At 37.1% G+C, this 24,896-nt stretch overlaps 1 protein-coding gene across 1 annotated transcript in view; it reads right to left on the reverse strand.

Annotated features, from left to right (window-relative positions):
* The window catches only part of ZFAT (zinc finger and AT-hook domain containing), a 315,315-nt gene extending 293,906 nt beyond the window's left edge, over positions 1–21,409 (reverse strand). Inside the window, exon 1 of the mRNA XM_044669247.1 lies at positions 21,143–21,409. Coding sequence (XP_044525182.1) covers positions 21,143–21,161 — 19 coding nt within the window. The 5' untranslated portion in view covers positions 21,162–21,409. The remainder of the gene's footprint in view (positions 1–21,142) is intronic.
* Positions 21,410–24,896: the final 3,487 nt, after the last annotated feature.

Here is a 24,896-nt window from a genome sequence, read left to right on the forward strand (position 1 = left end):
TCAAACTCAACAGGTGCAAACAAAAGTCATGATCTTTCCCCATAACTGCACCTCTTTCTTACTTCCTATTTCTGTTTGAAGGCACTATCACTCACACACACTCACATACACACAAACACACACACACACTCACTCACTCTTACACTCTCTTGTGCTGGAGCTCTCTCTCAGCTGCTAAGCTTTGTCAATTACATTTCCTCATCTTCTAATTATGTGTGAGATTATGTATATAGAGCAATTTGGGTTTTTTTGGTTTTTTTATCTATCTACATAATCTCGTACCAACTGGACCATAACCTGGACCAACTTTGTACAAACAACTATTTGGAAGGTAAATTGGATAAAGAAGAAACTGGAATCAGGGAGGCCAGTGAATAGTCTATTGCAATAGCTAAGGTGAGATGCGATAGAATAATTGTGATAAGAGAAGACATAGGAGGGTGTGTATAGGAGAGAAGATGTTAACCTTCAAGCAACATGTCACTCTCTGGTTGAATATATGTTTCTCAAGGGCAGGGACAATTTCTGTCTTTGTAAAACCAAGGCCTAGAAGAGTACTTTACATATAGTAAGCACTTAATAAATTTGGTTGGATCAATTTAAGAACAATTTCAAAGAATGTAAAGCTCTTTCTGAACAAAGACTTAGAAAGAATACTAAAAATAACAAAACAATCTTTTAAAGCTATAGTAAAAGCAGGGGGTAGGTAGGAATAGACATACCACTTGAGGCATAATGTTAAGACATAGTAGAAGGGGAAAAGAAGTATATTTTTTATAATGTTTGAGTTGAAAAAAGGTTTTAGTCATCACCTTGTCTAATCTGCTCCCATTCTGCTATATTAATACTTTCTATATCATGCCCAATAAGTGGTTATCCAAGTCTTTCCCTTCTAAACACTTCAGTGTCATGTTTCAGGCCATTCCCTGTATAAAGAACACACTGAGGTTTCTACTGTTAACTACTACAGAATTCTGTCTTTGGCCCTTCCCTGTTTAACATATTTGTCGATGCCTTTAAAAAAAGCACAGAAAAAAATGCCAAATTTGCAAAGGACTCCAGGCTCAGAGGAACAGTCAATATAAACTTACAGGATAATTTGAAGACAGAGTTGCTAAGACAAAACCTAGCATGCAGTAGGATCTTAATAGAATCATGATGATTAAATTATTATATGCCAGACAAAGTTCTATGTGCTAGAGATACAAAGACAAAAATTGAATAGCAGGGGGAAGCTAACTGGACACACAGATACATAAATTAATATAAAGTAATTACTTAGGGATAGAGAGATTAGCAGTTAGAAGATAGTAGGAATAGCCTCATACAAAAGGTAATATTTAAGATAAGCTGTGAAAAGAACTGGATATTCAAGAGGCAGAAATAAGAAAGAAGTGTATTCCAGGCATAGAGAACAGTATGCAAAGTTATGGATAGGATATCTATTAGATTCAAAAACATATACCATGGTCAGTGCCTGGAACCTAAGTTTGTTGCCTTATGCTAATGATGACCACTTCTATTTGGGTATCTTAACATTTACAAATTCTTCCAGATATGATATAAGAAAGTTAATCTAAATAGGTGACTAAACAGCTTAAGTAACTATTTATCTTGGGGGATTTTTGGTTTTTGACAAACAAAATATTTGCTATGGAAAGAAAAAAAAATGGCACTTAGAATCACAAGCATTAGGGCTGGAATGGACCTTGATTATTACTTAATCCAACCTTTTCATTTTGTGGATGAGGAAATAGGCCAAGTAAGGTTAAAGGACTTGGTAATGTAACAAGTAGTAAGTCCCAAAGTCACAATTTAAACGCCAGAAAGCAAATATAATCACAGGTTAAAAGAGAAGGGCAATGAACACAAAGACAGCATCTAGAAATAAACTGTCATGCCATTGTTATGCACTTGTTGGACTATATCTGAAACACTAAATCTACTTCTGGCTGCCATCTCTTAGGAGTGATATTGTTAGCAGAGAGTTGTCAAACTTCAACCATGTGCCTTAGTTTACCCATTCCTGAATTGAAAAATATCCAGAATAGGTCAACCAGGATGGTAAGAGGCCTCAAGATAATGCCTTATGGTAGAGGGAGAACATTATAACTATCTTCTAGGTTCTGAAGAGCATTCTCATAAATGATGGCATAGAATTGTTCTGATTATCTGAGGAAGACAGAAATAAGAATTATGGGTTGAAGTTGCAAAGAGGCAAATTTAGACTTGACACAAGGAAAACATTCCTCAGAATTAGACTATCCAAAAGTGGAAGCTGCCTTGGGAAGTGGTAGATTTCCCACAGTGGGGTAAGGGTTTTTTTAACTAGTTATCAGGTATTATAGAGGGAATTCTTATTCAGGAATGGGTTGGACTTTATGTCCTCTGAGGTCCTTTCCAAAACTAAGATTCTGTAATACAAGGCAGCATTAAGACTCAAAGAATAAATTGACTTAGGTTTGGAAGGAATCTGAAAGGTAAATCAGACTAACAACCTGCCCAAACAATAAATCCTATAAGATTCTCAACAAGTAATCATTTTTTGATTAGGGGAAATATTATTTCCTAAAGCAGCTCATTCCTTTGTGACAGCAAATTTGAACTACACACATTGGGGTTCTGATGGGTATCACACAAAATAACAACTGTCAAAAGGAACTGAAAACAAACAAGATTAAAATTTTAAATGTCTATGTGTCATTTGTTAGGAAATTATATTATTTAAAAAGTATTCTTACTATTGCCCTTTGTTTTTGTTGTTGTTTGGTCCATTAATTGCATCCAACTTTTTGGACCCCATTTTGGGATTTTCTTGACAGAGATACTAGAGTGATTTGCCATTTATTTCTCCAGCTCATTTTACAGATAAGGAAACTGAGGCAAACAAAATTAAGTGACTTACCAAGGTCACACAATTAGTAAGTGTCTGAAGCTGTTTTTGTTCTCCTGACTCCAGGGCCATCACTCTATCCACTGAGTCACCTAGCTGCCTACTCCTCCTAAAATACTTAAAGCTGAGTTATAATCAATTCACACACAGAGAGCCATTATGGCTCAACACTTCTCTAATGTTCTGATTTTCTGAGAGGACAGATTTTTTTTTTTTACCTTCCCACGCTATAGACAATAGATTCTCTCTCTTTTTTCCCAAAGACTTCTGCTATTGCTTACATCTCGATAGATATTTAAGTATAAGTTTGGGGAATCTTAAGAAGCAAAGAGTTTAACACCTCTTCCCATTCCCCTTTTAATATGTCATCTTTAGTTCTCTTCTCAGTCTCAACAAATACCTTCTGGAAGACCCTACTCAGGGCCACTCCTAGTATTAGTGCCAGCTTCCTCCCTAAGCTCTTTCATCCAAAAGAACTCCCAGTATTCCATAGGCTTCCTGACAGCTATAAACCTCAGGAAACCCTCAGATAATTGGAGCTTTCCAATCTCCTCCATCTCAGGTCTTAGTCTCTGCAAGTAACTCAGTTCAGTCAAGTCCGGCCCAGTCTAATCTCTTCAAATCCCTATTATAGGCTCAGATCTCTATAAAGACATGTTAAGCTTCTATGGTCTGAATTCTGACTTCCCAGGAACATTTATTTTATTAATGATATTTTGCTTTGAAAACAGCTACCCCTCTGTAAACACCTTGTACCTTGCCCATTGCTTTGTAAGATAATAGGTACTTAATAAATCTTTGATGAACTGAATTGCTCTCACCTAAAATACTGTTTCCTTCTAGCAAAAGAAAATAAATTCCTTCAATTGATGCAGATCCAAAACTATTTTGCAACCTATAATCTTAAAGCGTTTCCCTGGGTAATGAAAGGTCCTAGCTGCTAGTGATGTGCCCAGAGAATTATCCCAGTAAATGAGTCTGAACCATCAATGCAAGATGCAAAGGGACTTTATTGTCTTAGTTTAAACCAAGGGTCTCACATAGAAATGTGACCAAGAGCTGTGCCTGAGCTGGGTATTTATAGAGTGGTAGGCAGCTGGGGGGTGGGATAGGGGAAGGTCTCCAAGGTAGGCCATCCAGCAGAGGAGAGTTCTGGAAGGTGGGCAGTCCAGCAGGGGAGAGGTCTGGAAGGTGGGCAGTCCAGCAGGGGACAGGTCTGGGAGGTGGGTGGTCCCTCCAGATAATGGGGAAGGGGGGATCTGGAAGGAAGGTGGTCCTTCGGGGCAAGGTCTGGGAGGTGGGTGGTCTCTTCAGATAAGGGGGGAATGTCTGGAAGGAATTCCTTCAGGTAAGGGGGAAGATCAGGAAGGAATTCCTTCAGATAAGGCAGGGAGGTCTGGAAGCCAAAGGTCTGTAAGTTAGGAATTCCTACAGACAAGCCTGTTTCACTATGATGTTATATAAGAGTCTGGATTTTTAATTCTGACTCTTTCTGAATTCTACACTAGATGTGTCAAAGGCAAAATTTGAACTCATGGGCTTCTTAACTCAAAGGTCATTCTCTATCCACTATGTTATGTCACTTCCATTTTACTTAGGAATAAGTAAAATTCAAGTTTTTACTTAAAATTTTCAAAAGGAAATTATGTTAAGTTTATTTATAGTCATTAATTTAACAAATAATTCTAATTATTGACCACTATGATTGTTTTTATTGGTTTCTAGCACTATTGAGAAATTTAATAAAATCTTAGAAGTCATCTAGTCCAGCCTCCTTCCTATCCAACAAAGGAAAACCCTCTTCAACTCACTCTTACTGCAGAAAGAGTACTGGCTCTGGAATTAGTCAATTGTCCACCTCTGATACTAACTACCTATGTCATCTTGGACAAGACACTTGGCTCTTCCTTCATAAAACAAGTAGGTTATTCCTATGAACACACCCAAGATGGTCATCCAGTCTCTGCTTGAACAATTCCAGTAATGGCCAACTTATTGTATTCTAATATCAAACAGTCCTAATTATCAGGAAATTCTTCCTTTTGGGGTAATAAATTTGCCTTCCTATAAGTACCATTTTAGCAACACTAATTCTACACTGTTGGGCCAAAGAAGAACAAATTCAATCCTTCCTTCTACATTAGACACTTTAAAATATTTGAAGATAGAAACTAGGTCAGTGAAGAGGTAGGAGAAATAACTGAGGGGTAGAATGGGCCATAGTGAGAACAAAGAACAGGACTTGGGTAATAAGGCAGAGAGAAAAAGACAGAATAAGTTACAATCAAATAAAGGAATTTCAGCGTCCATGAAATGGAAGTAAAGTACATATGGGTGATGGGAAGGGTATGATAACCTCTGTGTGTAAGCTGAAATGGACTGGAGTCCACCCTGATCACAGGAACTGAGTAGACTGAAGGGGTAGGAAGTTAAGAGTTCTTGAGGGAACATCTATATATGTATGTTGTTCTCCCCAATATTAAGAGAGGTCCTTAAAGGCAGAGGCTATTTTTGCTCTTCTTTGCATCCCCAGTACTTAGTACTGTGACAATCATATAATGAGCACTTAAATAAATACTCTCCTTGTTTTGCATCTAGACTGAGTAAACTACTTGATCTCTCAGTACTTCCAAGTAATCTAAAAACTCTCTAAATTACAGGTAAATGGAAAAAGTGTCTACCCAGGAAATTCCCTATAGGGAATGAAATTACAGATCCTGATTCTCCACTCCATGCCCACCATTCACCCATCCCCCACAAAAATTTGTCTAATTAAATCAGTCAGCAACTTAGTTCACCCTAAAGATCCACTAGGGGGAGATAAGGGGCAAATTATCATTCACTTTATTCAACTGAATAAATGATTTTAATACTTCTTAATTGCAAATTCAAAGTTGAGGAGGAACATGACATAGAGAACTATTAGGTTCAGACTAACCCACATATTTATTGGAGGGAAATGGGAAATATTTCTAGATATTTACCTGAACATATAGAAATATCAGTCATTCTGCCTGCTCTAAAAAAGCAGCATTGAATGACTTCACTCACACTTAATATTTTTTAATTGACACAAATCCTGAAATGCTCATCTAATAAACATAATAGGTTTAAAAAAATAGAAAATGAGAAAAGATTTTCTCAGATGTTTTCTCTTCATATAGAGGACAGGAAATACATGAAAATAAAATAACATAAATTATATGAAAGCCCAATGTGATATTAGAAGCGGACTTGACGCTAGCACCCTATTAGTTCAGGTTACCTATAAGGAAAAAAGAAGACACTAATAAGCCACTGATCATTTAAGAAAAGGAGATTTACTTGATCTTGTCATATCATACCATAAGGACATAATAGCACTTGGTTTCTAAAGTCGATACCCTCCCCTCATCTTCATATGGAATTGCATCTGATAATGGTCCAATGAACTGAGAGGTCTTCCAAAATCCAAATGGTACTTTCCATGGCACTGAGATGACCAGGAAACTGTGGTCAAGGGAGCCTGGGGCCAATTAAGTACAAGCAACAGCTCTGTTACTTTCAAGGGAAAATTAATCCATGAGGGCTAGGGAACTCTAGTAGATATTGGTGCTATCAAACCTGATATCTTCATATATAACTCCAGGAGAGATAAAAGTTTCCCAGGAAATGTGTCCCAGTCAAAAAAAGTGTAGAGTAATCTGAGTTCTAATATACGTCTCAGAGATTCTAGTTCTGCTTCTGCCACTAATTCATTGTCTCATTTCAAGTAGGCTACCTAAACTCTTAGCCTCATTTTCTTCTATGAATTAATTAGATCATCTCTAAGCTCTTTTCAAGTTCCAAAATGCTGCTTCTAATTTCTATTTATAACATATTTCAGAAATAAAACTTTTAGAAGATACTGCTGTTTCTGTCCCACAGGTGAGGAAAAACAAGTTGGGAGGGATCAAGTGACCCAAAGTACAAACAGAGCCAGAAACACAAGTTAAGCCTCTGCGGTGGTAATAGGGAATTTATTATTTTTTTGTGGCTCTAGAGGACAGAACTAAGCCAGTAAGTGGAAACTGTAAATAGGCAAATTTCAGTTTAATATAAGAGAGAGCTTTTTCCTCAAATGACATTATAGAAAAAAATTAGAAGTAAAGGTTATTCAAAAAATTAATGAAAAAGCAAAAATTAAAATTTCCCTGCAGCTGCAGGGGAAATCCAACCCAGAGACCACCCACCTCCTCAGTTCCCCTTAGCCACTTCTATTTCCACAGTCATCAAATTGAAGCCAGAAGGTTCCATTGGCTTCCCCTTCTCCTTCCACTCCCATAGTTTATCTTTAGTCCTATGTTCTTTTCTCTAAGTTCTACCTCAATGATCAAGCTTATCAATCTCTCATTGCTTTATCCAGCTCTATGTCTATGACTCCCCAATCTACATCTCCAATTCTGAAGTCCTCTCACCCAAGGTCCTGTTCCACATTTCCAGCTGCCTACTGGACATTTCCAACTGGTTAACTGTTATTTCTAAGGTATCATATATAAAACTGAACTTATCATTTTTTCCCGAAAGAATCAACTCTTCTTCCTGACTTCCTTATTTCTATGAATTTGCCAGTATGCCCTTAACTACCCAAGCTCAAAACTCTAAATTCATCTTTAAATTCATTCTCTCTTTGTCCCCATTATATTATAGTCAGGCACCCAGTTTTAGCAATTATTTCTTCATGTTTCCTTTCCTTTTCTTTCCCTCCTACAATAAACAGGAACAATAAGATGAGTATTTAAGAGGAAGAATGAGTACCCTTTTGGGGGATAGCCAAATGTAAAGAAAAGACTTACCTAAAATGCACTCTTTTTGGAGCACTTTAAAGTGATGTTTATCTGTGAAGTAGACTGAATAAATGAAATAGGTTAGAGCAGTGGTTCCCAAACTTTTTTGGCCTACCGCCCCCTTTCCAGAAAAAATATTACTTAGACCCCTGGAAATTAATTTTTTTTATTTTAATAGCAATTAATAGGAAAGATAAATGCACCTGTGGCCGTCACCGCCGCCCTGGATCGCTGCAACACCCACCAGGGGGCGATGGTGCCCACTTTGGGAATCACTGGGTTAGAGTGGAATTAGAGTAGAATGGAAGTAGATTAATCCATTCCTGCATTGTTTAGGAAACTGAACTAATCCCTCTAGGAGGCCAAGCAACCTAGCAAGTGATGGGTCAGAATCCAAATTCCCCTATGGATAACAAAGGCACATAGATAACTTTGGATGAATGTTTAAGTACAAACAAATAGGTCAGGATGGAATGTTACATAGTTAACTAAGGATGAGTATTTAGGAAATGTGAAAAGTAAATATCCCCTGAGTGATCTGAATGTTATCTATTTATCACTACCTGTGTTTGTGATGAGCATTTTCTTGACAAATAAGAACCTAGATAGCCTTGTATCTTGTAAACCTATTTAAGCTATCTTATGTCAGTCTGATACAGCTTCCATTAGGGAAGGCTGTCCCAGCTGTTAGATTTCTTTTTTTTTTTAATCAATAAATAATAGTTCCAATTATTGAATTTCTGGGTGTCTGGACTCATGTTATAAAGTACTCCACTTCATCTGTGTGACATCACAGATGATGAAGGGATAGAAGAGACTAGGAAAGACCACAACCAAAAAAAAAGGGCTAAGTTTACTTAGTAGTAGTAAACCAATTAACACATGAAAAAGAGGGGAACATTACAAGGACTCCCCATCCAGCACTATTTCTATTATAGCATGATACAGTAAGGTTGCAGTTTCTTTAGCAGATGTAGTTTTTACAGGGTGGGGTTGCTAGCCCCCCGCCCAACCCTCCTCCTTTTTCATCCGGGCTAGGGACCGTCCTTGGCCCAGGAGTGGTAAGGGTGGGCAATAGGGGTCAAGTGACTTGCCCAAGGTCACACAGCTGGAAGTGTCCTAGGCCGGACTTGAACCTAGGACCTCCAGTCTCTAGGCCTGGCTCTCAATCCACTGAGCCACCCAGCTGCCCCTGCTAAAGAAACTGCAACCTTAAGTAGGGGCAGCTGGGCTAGCTCAGTGGATTGAGAGCCAGGCCTAGAGACGAAAGGTCCTAGGTTCAAATCCGGGCTCAGACACTTCCCAGCTGGGTGACCCTGAGTGAAAGTGTGACCCATTGCCTACTGGTTGTGGCCCTATGCTCCTAGAATGGAGTCCAAGGATAAAAAAAAAATGATACAGTAAAAGATGATAAATCATCATCACTAGTAATAATTTCATAAAGCACTTAATAAATATACATATATGTATGTATATATTCTAGCTCATTTGATAGTGTTGGCCTTGGACTCAGGAAAGCATACATTCGAATCCCATCTCTGATACTCACTAGTAATGATAGGGAATCACGTTGATAGCCTCATTCACCAAAGGGGAAGAATAACTACAATTACCTCATACTATTGTTGTGGAAATCAAATGCGATCATATAAACATTCTATAAACCTTAAAATGTTGTGTAATTTTTGGTTGTTACTATTATTCCAAAGCATAAAATCAAGGAAGAAAAGAAAAAAACATTATCATGCTATTGGTCACAAATAAATTGGTTTAAATACAGTGTTTTTAACTTACTAATAGTCAGGGATTTAGAGATCAGGATCAAAGAGATTTTAAATCCATGAAAATGGCAATTGTGCCTTATTGATTAATATTTCTATTCTGCATTAACATGAAAGCTATGATGTAAAAGGAAGGGTTTAAATTTACTAATGAGAGCTAATCTGACTAGCAATAAAAAATGACATTTATATGATGCTTGAAAACATGCAACCTAAGTGGTGTACACAACAATATCAATAAGTTAATAACAAAAATGCAAATGAGGTTCAATGATGCTAAGTGATTATCAGTAGTCAAAAAGGTATGTGTTAGAATCAGTTTTGAAATCTAAGACCCAATTCCAAATCTAGCACTCTCTCCACTAAACCACACTGCCTCGTTTGTTAAATATTCTTTAAAAAGTAATCTTAAATCAAAGTTTCTTCAACCAATAAGACATAAATGATTTTCAAAAGAAGGCAGCAAATAATTTCAATGTTTCAGACAAACTCAGGAATTCATTAACAATAGCAACTGTGTTTGACAACCACGGGGTCAGAGCCAAGACAGCACCTTAGTAGCAGGGAAAGCTGAAACTACTCTGACAATCCTTCCAAACCAATCTTTAAAAAGTACCTTAAAACTATAGGAGTCAAAAGCCAACAGCAAGATGGAATGAGGAGGTTCACCCACTGAACACAACTTGAAAGGAAGGCAGGAAAAGTTGATTTTCCCAAGACGAAGGGGAATCAGAGACAAAACTGCACACAGAGGAATGCTGACCAACAACTCCATCTCCCAACCTACTACACCAGATTCGACGACTTAGCATAGGCCAATTTCAGGATCCCAGGCTGTACCAATAAAAGAGCACCTCAGACCCACTCCCTGAAGTCAGAGGCTTTGGCACTAGCCCACAGTGAGACCCGGAAGTCCATAGCACTGGGCTCTTTCAAACCTATACTGCTGTAGTGAAGACCTAGCACAGGGGCAAAAATAGCTCACAGGGCTAATCCCTGCAAGTCAGCAGTACAGGAGACAGAATCATCATTTTCAGAATTTCCAGTCCACAGGCAAAAAAAAATGCTGGGGAAATTAGCAAACAGCAAAAGAAACTCCTAACCCTAGAAAATTTCTATAAGAATAAAGAACAAAGCACAGAATCAACAGGGGATAGTGAGATCCAAGCAATCACATGCAAAACTTCAAAGGAAAATGGAAATTAATCTCAAGTGCTAGAAGAACTCAAAAAGGAATTCAAAAAATCAAATATGACAGGTCAAAAGAAAATAGGAAGGAAATGGGAAAAAGAAATGAAAGTAATGCAAACAGAAAATAACAGTTTAAAAAGAAAAACTGGTCAACTAGGAAAAAGAAGCACAAAAATCCAATGAAGAAAGAGTTCCATGAAATATATAATGGACCAAATGGAAAAGGAAGATCAAAAGCTCATGGAAGAAATTCAGTCTTTAAAAATTAGAACTGGGCAAATAGAAGCTAATGACTTCATATGTCATCAAGAAACAATAAGACAAAGTCAAAAGAATGAAAAAATAAAAGAAAATATGAAATATCTCATTGAAAAAACAAATGACCCAGAAAAAAAAAAAGGCTAACCATCATATTACAAGAAATTGTCCAAGAAAACTGCCCTGATATACTTGAACAAAAAGGTAAAATAGAAATTGAAAGAACCCACAGGTCACCTCCTGCAATAAATCCCCAAATCACAACTCTCAGGAATGTTATTAGCCAAGTTAAGAGCTCTCAGGCCGAGGAGAAAATACTGTAAGCAGCCAAAAAGAAACAATTCAAGTATCATGAAGCCCCAGTCAGAATTACACAGGATCTGGCAGATTCCACACTGAAGGACTAGAAAGCTTGAAATATGATATCCCAGAAGGCAAGGGAACTGGGTTTACAACCAAGAATCACCTGCCCATCAAAACTGACTATATTCATTCAGAGGAAAGCATGATCATTTAATATAACAGAATATTTCCAGGCATTCCTGAAGAAATGACTGGACTTTAACAGAAAAGGAGAAATTAATCAAATTGAAAGTAAAAGAACTATCAAAATAGATAGATAGATAGATAGATAGATAGATAGATAGATAAAGACTTGAAGAAGGTTCTATGAAAAAACAAGGGAACATTGGTTAATTTAATCGAAAAAAAAAAAAGAAAGAAGCAAATCAATTACCAGTATCAAAAATGAAAAGGGTAATTTCACCTTTAGTGAAGAGAAAATTAAGCAATTATTAGGAGTTATTATACCCAATTATATGACAATAAATCAGATAATCTAGATGAAATGGATGAATATTTACAAAAATATAAATTGCCTAGGTTACCAAAGAGGAAATACAATACTTAAATAATCCCATCTCAAAAAAAAAAAAATTGAGCAAACCATCCATGAACTCCCCAAGAAAAAAATCCCTAGGGCAAGATGGATTCACAACTGAATTCTATCAAAATTTAAAGAACAATTACTATACAAACTATATTGCAAAATAAGCAAAGGAGGAGTCCTACCAAATTCTTTTCATGACACAGATATGGTGCTAATACCTATGTCAAGAAGATTAAAAAAAAGAAAGAAAGTTACAGACCAATTTCCTTAATGAATCTTAAATAAAATACTAGCAAAGAGACTATAGCAATGTATCACAAGAATTATTCACTATGACCAGGAGGGATTTATACCAGGAATGCAAGGCTGGGTTAATATTAGGAAAACCATCAGCATAATTGACCATATCAATTATCATACTAATAGAAATCACATGATTATCTCAATAGATGCAGAAAAAGCCTTTGACAAAAGGCAACACCCCTTCCTATTGAAAACACTAGAAAGTATAGGAATAAAGGGGCCTTTCCTTAAAATAATAAGTAGTGTTTATTTAAAACCATCAGCAAGTATTATCTGCAATGGAGATAAGTTAGAAGTCTTCCCAATAAGATCAGGAATGAAGCAAGGATGCCCATTATCACCACTATTATTTAATATTGCATTAGAAATGCTAGCTTTAGCAATTAGAGAAGAATAATAAATTAAAGGAATTAAAGTAGGCAATAAGGAAACTAAACTATCACTCTTTCTGAATGATATGATGGTATACTCAGAGAATCCTAGAAAATCAACTAAAAAACTAGTTGAAATAATTAATAACTTTGGCAAAGTTTCAGGATACAAAATAAACCCACATAAATCATTAGCATTTCTATATATATATCCAACAAAACTCAGCAGCAAGAGTTAGAAATATTAACTCCACTTAAAATCTCTCTAGACAATATAAAATACTTGAGAATCTATTTGCCAAGACAAATGTAGGAATTATACAAACACAATTACAGAACACTTTACACAAAAATAAAATTAAATCTAAACAACTAGAAAAACATTGATTGCTCATGGGCAGGCTGAGCTAGCATAATAAAAATGACAATCCTACATAAATTAATTTGCCTACTCAGTGACATACCAATCAAACTACCAAAAAACTATTTTATAGAATTAGAAAAAATAATAAAAAAATTTCATCTAGGAAAAAAAGGTCAAAAATATTAAGGAAACGAATGAAAAAAAATGTGAAGGATGGTGGTCCAGCAGTACCAAATCTTAAACTGTCCTATAAAATTGTAATCATAGAAACAATCTGGTACTAGCTAAGAAATAGAAGGGTAGATCAATGGAATAGACTAGGCTTAATGACCTCAACAGTCTAGTGTTTGATAAACCCAAAGATCCCAGCTTTAGGGATAAGAATACACTATCTGACAGAAACTGCTGGGAAAATTGGAAAACAGTATGGCAAAAAATTAGGTTTCAATAAATATCTCACCCTGTAGCAAGATACAGTCAAAATGGGTATATGATTTAAAGATAAAGAGTGAAATTATAAATAAATTAGGGGAACATAGGAAAGTTTACCTGTCAGATCTATGGAGAAGGGAAGAATTTATGATCAAGAGATAAGAGACATTACAAGATATAAATTAATAATTTTATTACATTAAATTTAAAAGTTTTCATATAAACAAAGCCAATGCAACCAAAATTAGAAGGGAAATAACAAACTGGGGAAAAAATTTTATAGCGAATTTCTCTGATAAAGGTCTTACTTCTCAAATGTATAAAGAACTAAGTCAAATTTATAAAAATCCAAGTTATTCCCCAATTGATAAATGATTAAAGGATATGAATAGGCAGTTTTCAGATGAAGAAATCAAAGCTATCAATAATCATGTGAAAAAATGTTCTAAATTCCTCGATTAGAGAAATGCAAATTAAAGCAACTCTAAGGTACCACCTCACACCTATCAGAGTGGTCAATATGACAGTAAAAGATAAATGTGGGAGGGAATGTGCCAAAATTGAGACACTAATGCATTGCTGGTGGAGTGCAAACTGATCCAATCATTTTGGAGGGCAATTTAGAATTATGCCCAAAGGGATACAAAAGAATGCATACTTTTTGATCTAGTAGTACCACTACTGGGTCTGTATCCCAAAGAGATTTTAAAAATGGGAAAGTACTTTTTTATACAAAAATATTTATAGCTGCTCTTTTTGTAGTGGCAAAGAATTGGAAACTAAAGGGATGTTCCTCAATTGGGGAGTGACTGAAAAAATTGTGATGCAGGATAGTGATGTCATACTGTTGTGCTAGAAGGAATGATGAACAGGTTGATTTCAGAAAGAACTATGTGAACTTATATAAAGTGAAATAACCAGAACCAGGAGAACATTATACACAGTAACTGCAATATTGTGGAATGGTCAAATGTGATAGACTTTACTACTAACAACAATACAATGATCCAGAACAATTCTGAGGACTTATAAAAAGAATGTTATCCATCTCTAAAGAAAGAAATTTTGGATTAGAAATGCAGATGAAAACATATGATTTATCACTTGTTTATTTGGGTATATGTTTTGAGGTTTGGGCTCCATAAGATTATTCACTTAAAAAATTTATATTATGGAAATTATGGATATTACATGTATAACTCAAAAAAAAATTTTTTATATTCTTTTAGAGGTTAGCAATTGTTGTATTTGTCTTTCTATCCCAAGTACTTGGCACATAGCTGACATATAGTAGGTATAAATACTTGCTTACAGAAAAGAGAAAAAAAATCTTTCCATGGGCAATTGAGAAGGTCACAAAATATAAATATAAAGTAAATCTTCTTCAACAGATAAATAACCTGTGTGATAATTACACCAAAGTTCTGAACATCCAAAGTGCCTTAGGGTAGAATTCCACATAAGATAGGTCTCTCTATCTTGGAACCTTCCCAGGTAGTTTATTCACCAGAAACATAATAAGGGTTCTCACTGTATATATCTATACTGTGTCATATACTGATAGCATAAGAATAGAACTGAGCTGTTAAGAAATATACAATATGAAGCTAAACTAGATAGTAAGAGAAGTAATGGAGTCCAAAGGAGTCCAGGTTGTACCTGAAGTCATGTAGACTTCAATTTAAATCCTCCCTCCTGACACATACATACTAGCTATGGTCCTTTGTAAAAAGTAACCTTACTGAGTCTCAGTTTTCTAATCTGTAAAATGAGGATATCGGTCATATCTAATTCAGGATTAGTATGAAGCTCAACTGAAATAATAAATATAAAGTATTTTGAAAACTTTAAGGTACTTTTTCATTTTTTTTTTTGTCTAGCCCAGTGATGGGCAAACTTTTTAAAGAGGGGGCCAAAGGAAAGGCTCGTCTGTTAGTCTGTTTCTAAGGCAACTCTTTCGAAGTTTCATTGTATAATATCCTACTCATTGTATTCATTAGATTAGGAATAATGTCACATGGCTGGATAGAACATTTCAGGGGGCCACATCTGGCCATGGGCCATAGTTTGCCCATCACTGGTCTAGCCCTATGATTTCATTAATGTAAAAATCTCACAGCAATTAATTTCTCTATACCTATAATTTAAAAGATGAACTAGACCACTGATTCTGACTTGCCCAGAGTCACTCAGCTAATGTATTTCAAAGGTACCACCTGAAATCAGGTCTTAAACAAAGCTCCCTATCCACTATAGATCACCTCCACCTCAAAGCACTAAATAACTGCTAATTATTATTATCAAGATCTTTAAGATTCATACTAGTTTTAAATTCAACAGCTCTTATCATTCCTGTGCATATTTTTCTGTCTTCTATGCTAACTAAAAATTCTTTACTTATTGTACAATTTCATCTGTCCTGCCTCTTTGCTTAAGCTCATTAAAGGTAGAGATGCATTATGTGGAGAGGACTGTGATAATGAAATTAAATCTGCCCTGCCCAAAGGTGAGAACATCCCCACTTAATTCACAAGTTGGGAGATCTAGAGTGAGTGACTCTAGAATTTACTGACTGCTTCCTGGGCAGTCCTAAGAAAAGCATCTGTTGTGATTGGACACATAAACTAAGAGGAAGACACAGAAAGTGATGCAAAAGAAGTCCCTATAAAAGAGAGTGACAACTTCCTGTAGCTCTTCTTGTTTGTGTCTTGGACCTAAAGAAGCTCTGGCTGAGAACTTGGACTAAGTGAGGCTGCTGTTAATCTCTCCCTTGGAATTATACATGGTGAGTGTAAAGACTAAATCTTCCTGGACTTCTCTAAAGGAACTGCTCTCTCAGAAGAGAAGTTTCTGCTTCATTCAACTCCAGCCCTCTGGCCTTGGGCTCAATGCTGATCCCCCTTCAATTAAGGACTAATTAGATCTGCCTAGGTTAAACTAAGGAGGTCAGAGCAAATTACTTAATGTGTTAGATTACTTATCCTATCCTATTCCCTTTCTGATTTTCTTATTTTCTCTTCCTCTTTTCATTTGTAAATAAACTTCCATAAAAGTCATTTTGACTTGAGGTTATTCTTTAATTGGGGATTGATAATTATTCAATTCCCTCAGATCAAACCGTTTAATATTCACCCAACCAAAACCCCTTTTTACCCCTTATAGGATCCGACTCCATCATGTGCATCTCAGTATTTGGCTTATTAAATGTGATTTGAATGGATTTACCCTGTAAATGCGAAAGGGAATTTTTTTTTATCTTAACTTAATCAAGTACTTGGAGTGCTCCACTCTTTTAACTTAATCAGTCAAAAGGTATGAATCCTTCTGATAAGAGTTCACATCCTCAGAACAATGGAAGTGGATCTACAGACACTGACCCCTGGGCAGTGCTAGGCAAATTGAGAGACTTTGATTCCTGAGATGTGATAGACAAGCCCACAATGAAAGGAAGGAGGAACCAGAGAGACAGGAAGTGACACAGAGAAAACTGCTTATAAAAGCCAGCAGAGAGCATTCTTCATCACTTCTTCTGCTTCTGGTACGCTAGCAGCTCTTGCTGGGAACTCCTGCTTCTGCTGTGCTAATGGCTCTTGCTGAGGGAGGGCTTCTTCTGCTTCTTCTGAGCTAGTGGCTCTTGCTGAGGAGCTTCTGCTTCTGCTGTGTTGGTGGCTCTTGCTGAGGGAGGACCTCTGCATTAGTGTATCTGCATTGGAGGACTTCTGCTTTGGAGGCTGAGACTCTCTCTGGAACTTTGTCAGGGAATGAGCTAGATTTCTTTGGAGCAGACTTAGAGTGGTAGGCTATCACCTTCTTACATTTCCCTCTTTACTATCTCTACCCTGCTGTAATAAAGCTCCTAAAGCTGTTAACAGTCTCGTGACTTAAGACTTAATTTTATAAGCAGCAATGCAATGATCTATAACAATTCTGAGGGACGCTACCCATATTCAGAGGAAGAATACAGAAGTGGAAACACAGAAGAAAAGCAACTGCTTGAATACATGGGTTGAGGTGGACATGATTGGGGATATAGACTGAAACTACCACACCAATGCAACTATCAACAATTTGGAAATATCTTGATCAATGAAACATGTTAAAACCAGTGGAAATGCGCATCAGCTATGGGGGAAAGGGAGGGAAGTAAGAACATGAATCATGTAACCATGATAACTTTTCTAAAAAATAAAAATTATTTTTTAAAAAACACCTAAAAAATAAAAATAAAAAAAGAGTTAATTTTATAAACAGTGACCACAATTTTTTAAATTCTTATATTTGTCAAACCCATTTTTAATTATTACATAAAGGTAAACCTTCCCTTGATTTGACTGAAATAAAGTTTGCAGGAAATTTCTTTTTCCCTTTGGAAGTGGGGAGGTGGAAGCAAAAAATAGATAAATCTTCCTCCGGGTTTCAAGATATACAAAAAATGGATTCTGATTCCTAGGATAATGTTGAGTTCCTTAATACCGGATATCTTCAATATTATATTATATTCATTATATTATATTATAGAGGTAATAACTACTCAGATAAAGGTTTGAATAGATGACTTTGAAGGTTACTGTCATGTCTGAGATTCTATAGCTTCAAGAATCTTGGGAAGTGATATGATATCCTGGAAGTAACACTATAACAGTAGTTAGTAAACTTTTTTGTGGCATGGATTCCTTTGACAGTCTGGTGAATTCTATGGACCCCTTCTCAGAATAATGCTTTTAAATATATAAAATATATTGGTTACTAAAAAAAAAGACTAATTATACTAAAAAAGTTATCAAAATATTTTTTTAATTCATTGACCCTAAATGAAGAACCCTCATTTTAAAAAGATGTGAGGGGCAGCTGGGTACCTCAGTGGATTGAGAGCTAGGCCTAGAGATAGGAGGTCCTAGGTTCAAATCTGGCCTCAGACACTTCCCAGCTGTGTGACCCTGGGCAAGTCACTTAACCCCCATTGCCTACCCTTACCACTCTTCTGCTTTGGAGTCAATACATAGTATTGACTCCAAGACAGAAGGTAAGAGTTAAAAAAAAAAAAAAAAAAAAGATGTGAGTTCTATTCATGGCTCTGCCACTAATTAGCTGTGTGGTCTTGGGCAAGTCACTTCATCTTGGTTTAGAGTAGAAGATAGCTAATATCTAACATACTATGATTCTATTTTCTTACAAGTATATGCCTATCACATTTGTTTTGAATTTTCTTCTCATACCTCACAGTCAGAAGTCAGTCAGTAAACCGTATTTATTATTTATTAAATGCCTACCATGTGCTAGTCACTATTTTAAATTCAGAGGATCTAAAGAATTATAGGTCACATTTCCTGCTCCCAAGGAGCTCCCCAGTCTAAAGGGGGAAGATGATATGGAAACAACCTATGATACATTAAAATAAACTATAAGTGGCAAACTAGAGATAATCAACAGTAGGAAGGCATTATCATTGAGGGAGATAGGGAAAGTTTCCAGTAGAAAGAGGGATTTTTAGCTAAGACTTGAAGAAATCCGTAAGTCTGGAGAAAGAAATCAGCCCAGAGCAATTTGTACATCTCTTAAGAAAGCTAACACATTAAGAAACCTTACACAACATAATAATACTAGGCATTATCTGGATCTCAGCAGTCTAACTACATTGTAATAAAAACTTGCATTTCCATATTACTTTAAAGATTACAAAGCACTTTCTTCACAAAGTTACAGTGAGTTGAATAGTAAAAAGTATCAATTTTGCAGGTGAGAAAATTGAGGCACAGTGAATGAAGCACACTAGTAAGTGCACTTTGAATTCTGGTCTTCTAACACCAAAACTCAATAGATATAGGGGCAAAAATTAGGAGGAGGCAGTCAGGTGGCACCTGGAAATAAGATTTAAGTTCAAATCTAAAAATGTGAGCCAGGGCAAGTTACTTAATGTGATCTGTCTGCCTCTGTTTCCCTATCCCTAAAATGAGGATAATGATAGCACTTGCCTCCCAGGATGGTTGCAAGGTTTAAATAATATTTGTAAGACATTTTGCAAACCTTAAACTATTATATAAATAAAAGCTATCACTGAGATGGTGAACCTGTGGCATGGGTGCCAAAGGTGGGCAAGCATGAGTGCTCTCTGTGGGCATTCAGCCATCCTCCCTCTCCCCCCCCCCCCCCCCACCTCTCTACCCACCTCCATCCCAGTCCCTTACTTTCAGAAAGGCAGAGGAACTTGGGTGGAGCTGCTCCCTTCTCCCTCTCCACTGCGCCTGATGATATTTTTTCACATCCTGAATCCCCTAACCCAGCAGCCTAATGAGAGTGCTTTCTCCCTCCCAGGTGGGGAAGGGAAGTGGGGGAGGGGTGAAAGGTGGGGGGAATGGCACTCCATCTCTAAAAGGTAGAGCTATGATGTCTTAGTCATCTCTGAATCCCCTACCAGTGCGCCTGTAGCTTGGGCCTCGGCTATTCCTGAGAGATTCCCATTCTTAGGACCCAAACATGTCCCTCTAAACAGGCATTTAAGCAGTTAATTAATGTGTTCCTGGCACTGTATGACATGATGGGGATACAAAGAAAAGGCAAAAATAAGGTCCCTGTCCTCAAGGAGCTCACATAATGGGGAGCACATCATGCAAACAACTCTATTCATATAAGGGAAGGCACTGTTGTGGTATAGAAGGGAACTAGGGCCAGCTTCTTTTTTTAAGGAGAGAACTTAAGAGTTAAGGAAATTCAGTTTTTTTTTAATCTCATCAAGTAATTAGTCCCTGAATTTAAACTGCATTCAAAAGTCACCAGATATAGAACAGCAGGTAAATTGTTAGATTCAGTCAGGAACCACTTTCCCCTAGGCCTCAGTTTCCTCACCTGTGAAATGACAATGACAGAGCTTGCACCCTCTAATCACAGGAGTGGAGACTCCAGTCCCATCTACCGTGGGGAAAACCCTTGGTAAACAAGCTGTGTGACCTTTTTTAAAGGTTTGCAAAGCACTTCACAAATTATGTCAATGTGGGCTAATAACTGTTCTATTACCACCATGCCCATTTTACAGACGAAAAAACTGAGGTTGATGGAAATTGACTTGTCCAGGGAAATACAACTATCAAGTGGGGAAGACTTGATTTCAACTCTCGTCTTCATGATGCCAACATAGAAAGTAACACTTTTCGGCAATAAAGTAAACTAAAGGGCAACATATAATCACTATAGTGTTACTATTATCCAGAAATGTATTCCTTAAAAACAAAAGCACACGGATATAAAACAAAATAACAAAAGAAAAAAAATCTGGTTTCAATGTGTTTTATTTTCACTTTCTTGGTCTAAATTTTATTAAATAGTTAACTTCTCTACTACCTCTTCCACTCAAAAAAAAAAAAAAATGGATACACAAATCTTCACTTCACATGGGAGTTTCGGAAACCGCCCTAGAAGCCCTGCATCCCTCCAGCTTCCCCGCGGGGGTCTACACCCGGTATTTTCACCGCAACCAAGGTTCCTCCTGCCCCAGCCTAATAGGTCCAAGAAAAGCACGTGTTGCCCCAAATGGCAAGAACTGCCCCACCTCATTTCCATGGAAACCCCCTGGTTTCACTCCCTCCCTGTCCAGCCACAGACCGAGTGCACTACTTTTTTTAAGTAATCCGGAATGATCCGTTACGACTGACGCCTCACTCCCTAGACGGCACTACATTCACGAGTCCTCCCCACCACCACTCGCCCCATCCTCTCGCCTCATCAGGACGGCGCGCGACAATGAATCCATCCGCCACCGCGACGGCCTCAGCACTTCTTCCCAACGCTACATTCCAAACGGATTCCCGGGAGCCCCACCCCCACTCACAACTTCCCCCTTCCCGTCCCCACTTCGCCTTACCGGCGGCCTGCGTCTCCATGGCAACGCCCCCTTGGAGGAAAAAAAATAGTGTCAGGTCCCTTCCGTGACGACTGGGAAGGCTGGACTCTCCGCTGTTGACTTGTTTTCCAATTTTATTTTTTTTTTAAAAAGAGCTGGCGAGGTTATGGCGAATCTGCGGTATCCAACATGGCGGATGGAGTCTTCGCCCTCCTCCCTTTGGGACGTTGACGCTGGCGTCCCGAGCGTCCGATTCAGGTTTAGCCCGGAGTGGGGAGGGGGCGGGCGGGAAAGTCTCAGGAGTATTTCCGGCTAGAGTCCAGGGCCAGTGCGCATGCCTGACTATGGAGCCTGCTTCTGTTCTTCTGCCCGCCTTCTTTTGTAGCATCCCTTAATTCCTCTAATCCGGGTTTTCGCGAACCCCATAACCGAGTTTTACTGGGGCTCTTTGGAAACTGGAGGTTTAAGAATTAGGAGTCTTCTTTCCTTCAGTACCAAGTCTTCTTGTCCGGCCCCACCCCCACCCAGGTGCTCTTTGGATGGCTAAAATAAGCTTTCTTGAAAGGAGACTGTTTCCCAGGGCGCCAAAGTTAAAAATAAATAACATTTTACCCCCTAAATCAAAAATGATTCTCATTTCTATAGAGCTTTAAAGTACTTCAAAGGAGTTCTGTGCAGTTTATTTAAATAATGTTTCCATAGTCATCCAGTAAAAATCCAGTATTTAATATCGGATGACTACAGTTAGAACCCAAATCCAGTATTTTTTTCCTCTAGACCAAACTTTTCACATTCCTCCTTTCTTGGATTAATACTCCCGCTAGGATAGAGATAGGATTAGCTGATTTCTAAAGTCCCAGCTATAAATCTCTGCCTGCGTCTAAATCCGTCAGTCAATAATCGTGTAAAAAATACTACCCATATTCAAAGAGATATGGTGCAGTGACAAGCAGATATCATCAATAAGATGACCAGGTGAATATAAAATGAGAAAATTGCAGCAGATAATCTCTGAGGTTCTTAATAGCTCTCGTGTCTATAAAAATAACAAAAGGTATTTGCCCTAGTAGAGTTTACAATTTAATAAGATAGAAACATGGATTACTGTTGTAAAAATGTATATGTTGCTCATGTAAGATATGTGTTCACATGAATCTATCTAGATGTGGCTCACAGGCAAATAAGAATAATTATATCCAGAGACTTCTGTTTGCCCTTCTCCAGGGAAGACTTTGGTTCCTGCTAGAAAGGAAGCATGAGATATGGAAATTGGAAGCTTCAGGCTTGCTACCCTGCTCTCTTCAAATAAAAGTTCCTGAGCTAGAATTATATCCATCTTCCCCCCCAAAAAAATAATGCAGGTTTGGAGGGAATCTTTTTTTTTTTTTATTTAAGTTGTATCGCTGGTCTTATGCCTTCAACTGGGAAGGAGTACACCAAGTTATATATGCAAAGTCTTGACTCCCCACCAAATAAATACCATTTATACAAAGACTTACATAGTAAATAGCAAATGCAACATAGTGAATAACAAACACACTCATTATAGCAAACAAATCAGAGAAATTATACAGAGGAGAATGTACTGGACAATATACAGAATGAATGAGCTCTCCCTAAAAATAAGATATATTAGCTCAATCATATGAAAGTGTCCCCAGTCTCATCAAAGGAGAAACCAACAAAAAGGGAGGGCTAGACATTTTCTCCAAACTTCATTGACCTCTCAAATCTCTTCAAAATAGAAATTATGTGCAAAAGATAAATCTATCTCAGCTGCCTCTACAGACTAGGATACCAGGAACCCTAACAATGTAGTAATCCATGAATTAACAGCACAGATGACTAATCTTTAATTCCCAATAAGCCCAGTCAGTACCATGTGCCCACCACCAGGCATCTCAGCTTCCTCCCAACTCATGATCTTGATATAAAACTCAATTCTATCCTATCTCTCCCAGTGCCTCAGAAAATCAAAAAGCAGAAACATGCATTGACTGGGATAGCATCATGGTAGAAGTCTGTATATCAACAGAGCTTAGTCAGAACCGAGGAACAGAAGAAACTGAGGCAAGATTTCAGTGTGTAGGTTTGGGTAACATTCCACCCAGCCTGATGGAAAGAGGTTAGCATCCAGCTGGGGCCAGTTCTGTTCACTGCCCTGCTCTCATGTCATCCTACTCATTTGGGGCAGAAAGTGAGGCCTATAAAATATAAATTGTCCAATGGTGGGAGGAGGCTCAAGAGGCTTGAGCTCTAGCTACCAGGGTAAATACCAAAAAAGGAAGAGTCAGAAAGTGAACAGCCGAAAATAAATAGGAAAAGATTAAAAAAAAACAACTCAAAAGACCTCAACCTTAAGCAGATAAAGCCAACAGGGAAGATATTAACAACAAAAGGAAGTATGACCTCCAGATCAACAAATAAATTCAGAAAAATGAATAAATATTATAAAAAAAGGAAAATGAATAAAAAATTAACAAGATTTAAAAATATATTTTTATTCTGGATAAAATTAAGACAATTTCTACATAAATTAATAATTCAATATATAGATGAATATATTAATCTGTATATATCAATATAGATGAATAATTATAAAATTATTCTGATTTGAGGAGGCAGAGGACTCTATACATTCCCAATAGAGCATGGAACCATAAATGAATGTTCCTGAATGATTTAAAAAAGCAATACAAATTATGAAAGCAGAACTTAGAGGTTGCATAACAAAAATAACTGGCAGAATAGAAAAACAAATCCTGGATGGCAAGTCTCATGAAAGAAACAAATGAGAAAATAACTAATTAGCAATGCAAATACACCGAAGTAAAGGACCATCTAGAAGAGAAACAGAAAGCAATGTTTAAAGAAAACATGATCTCTATATAAGCAAAACATTGATCTCGAAAGCAGCATACATAGGATTAGATGTCTTTCAGAAGAATATGTCAGGCAGAAAAAACTGAATACTATAATGAAAGAAATAATATAAGAAAAATTCCCAGGACTTCACAGGAAAGAATACCACATTTGGAGTCAAAAAACTGGCTTTTTCACTTGGTTTAGTTAACTGACTTCTTTGGTCCTCAGGTGTCTTATTTATAAAATGAGGGAATTGGACTGCAATTCTAAATCTATGATTCTATAATTATATTCCTAAGGTCTTAAGGTCTAAGGCCTCTAACACTTCTAAATCAATGTGTTTGTTTCTTCACTTGCAAAATGAGAAGATTGAATTAGAAGGCGCTGTAAGATCCCTTCCTGGTCTAACAGCAATTACTTAATTTAACTATACCACCATAGACTTAAACTTTAATTATAAATTGTGGCCTATTAGGCCAGGAGAGAAAAAGAGGAAATTTCTTACTTTAGGAAAGGTAATTTTGCACGAGTTTGAAGATCTGGGAAATTTTAACTTGTCCGGATGGACAGGGATCCTATTTTTTAAGACTCTTCTATTGTCATAGCTCTTGCATCTCTATTATATCGGCCACCCAACAGAAGAGAATCACTTAAAATTTCAATCATTGTGTCACTGCTGTGTTGTGAAATAATTTTGTCAGGATAATGAAGTTATATAAAATAGTGCATTCAGTTGCATCAGAGGTCCTTTTCTCCTGGTAATGATTTACCCTCCATACACTCACAGACTCTTCAAAAACTTGATTTGCGATCTCAAAATCCGTCAACTAGAGCTAGACAATTTCGGGCAACAGATCCCAACATGTTGTATCAGTTGTCTGGATTCTACTCACAATACAAATTGCTTGCG

This window comes from Gracilinanus agilis, chromosome 1, assembly GCF_016433145.1.
Source record: "Gracilinanus agilis isolate LMUSP501 chromosome 1, AgileGrace, whole genome shotgun sequence".
In the NCBI taxonomy this organism is placed as follows: domain Eukaryota; kingdom Metazoa; phylum Chordata; class Mammalia; order Didelphimorphia; family Didelphidae; genus Gracilinanus; species Gracilinanus agilis.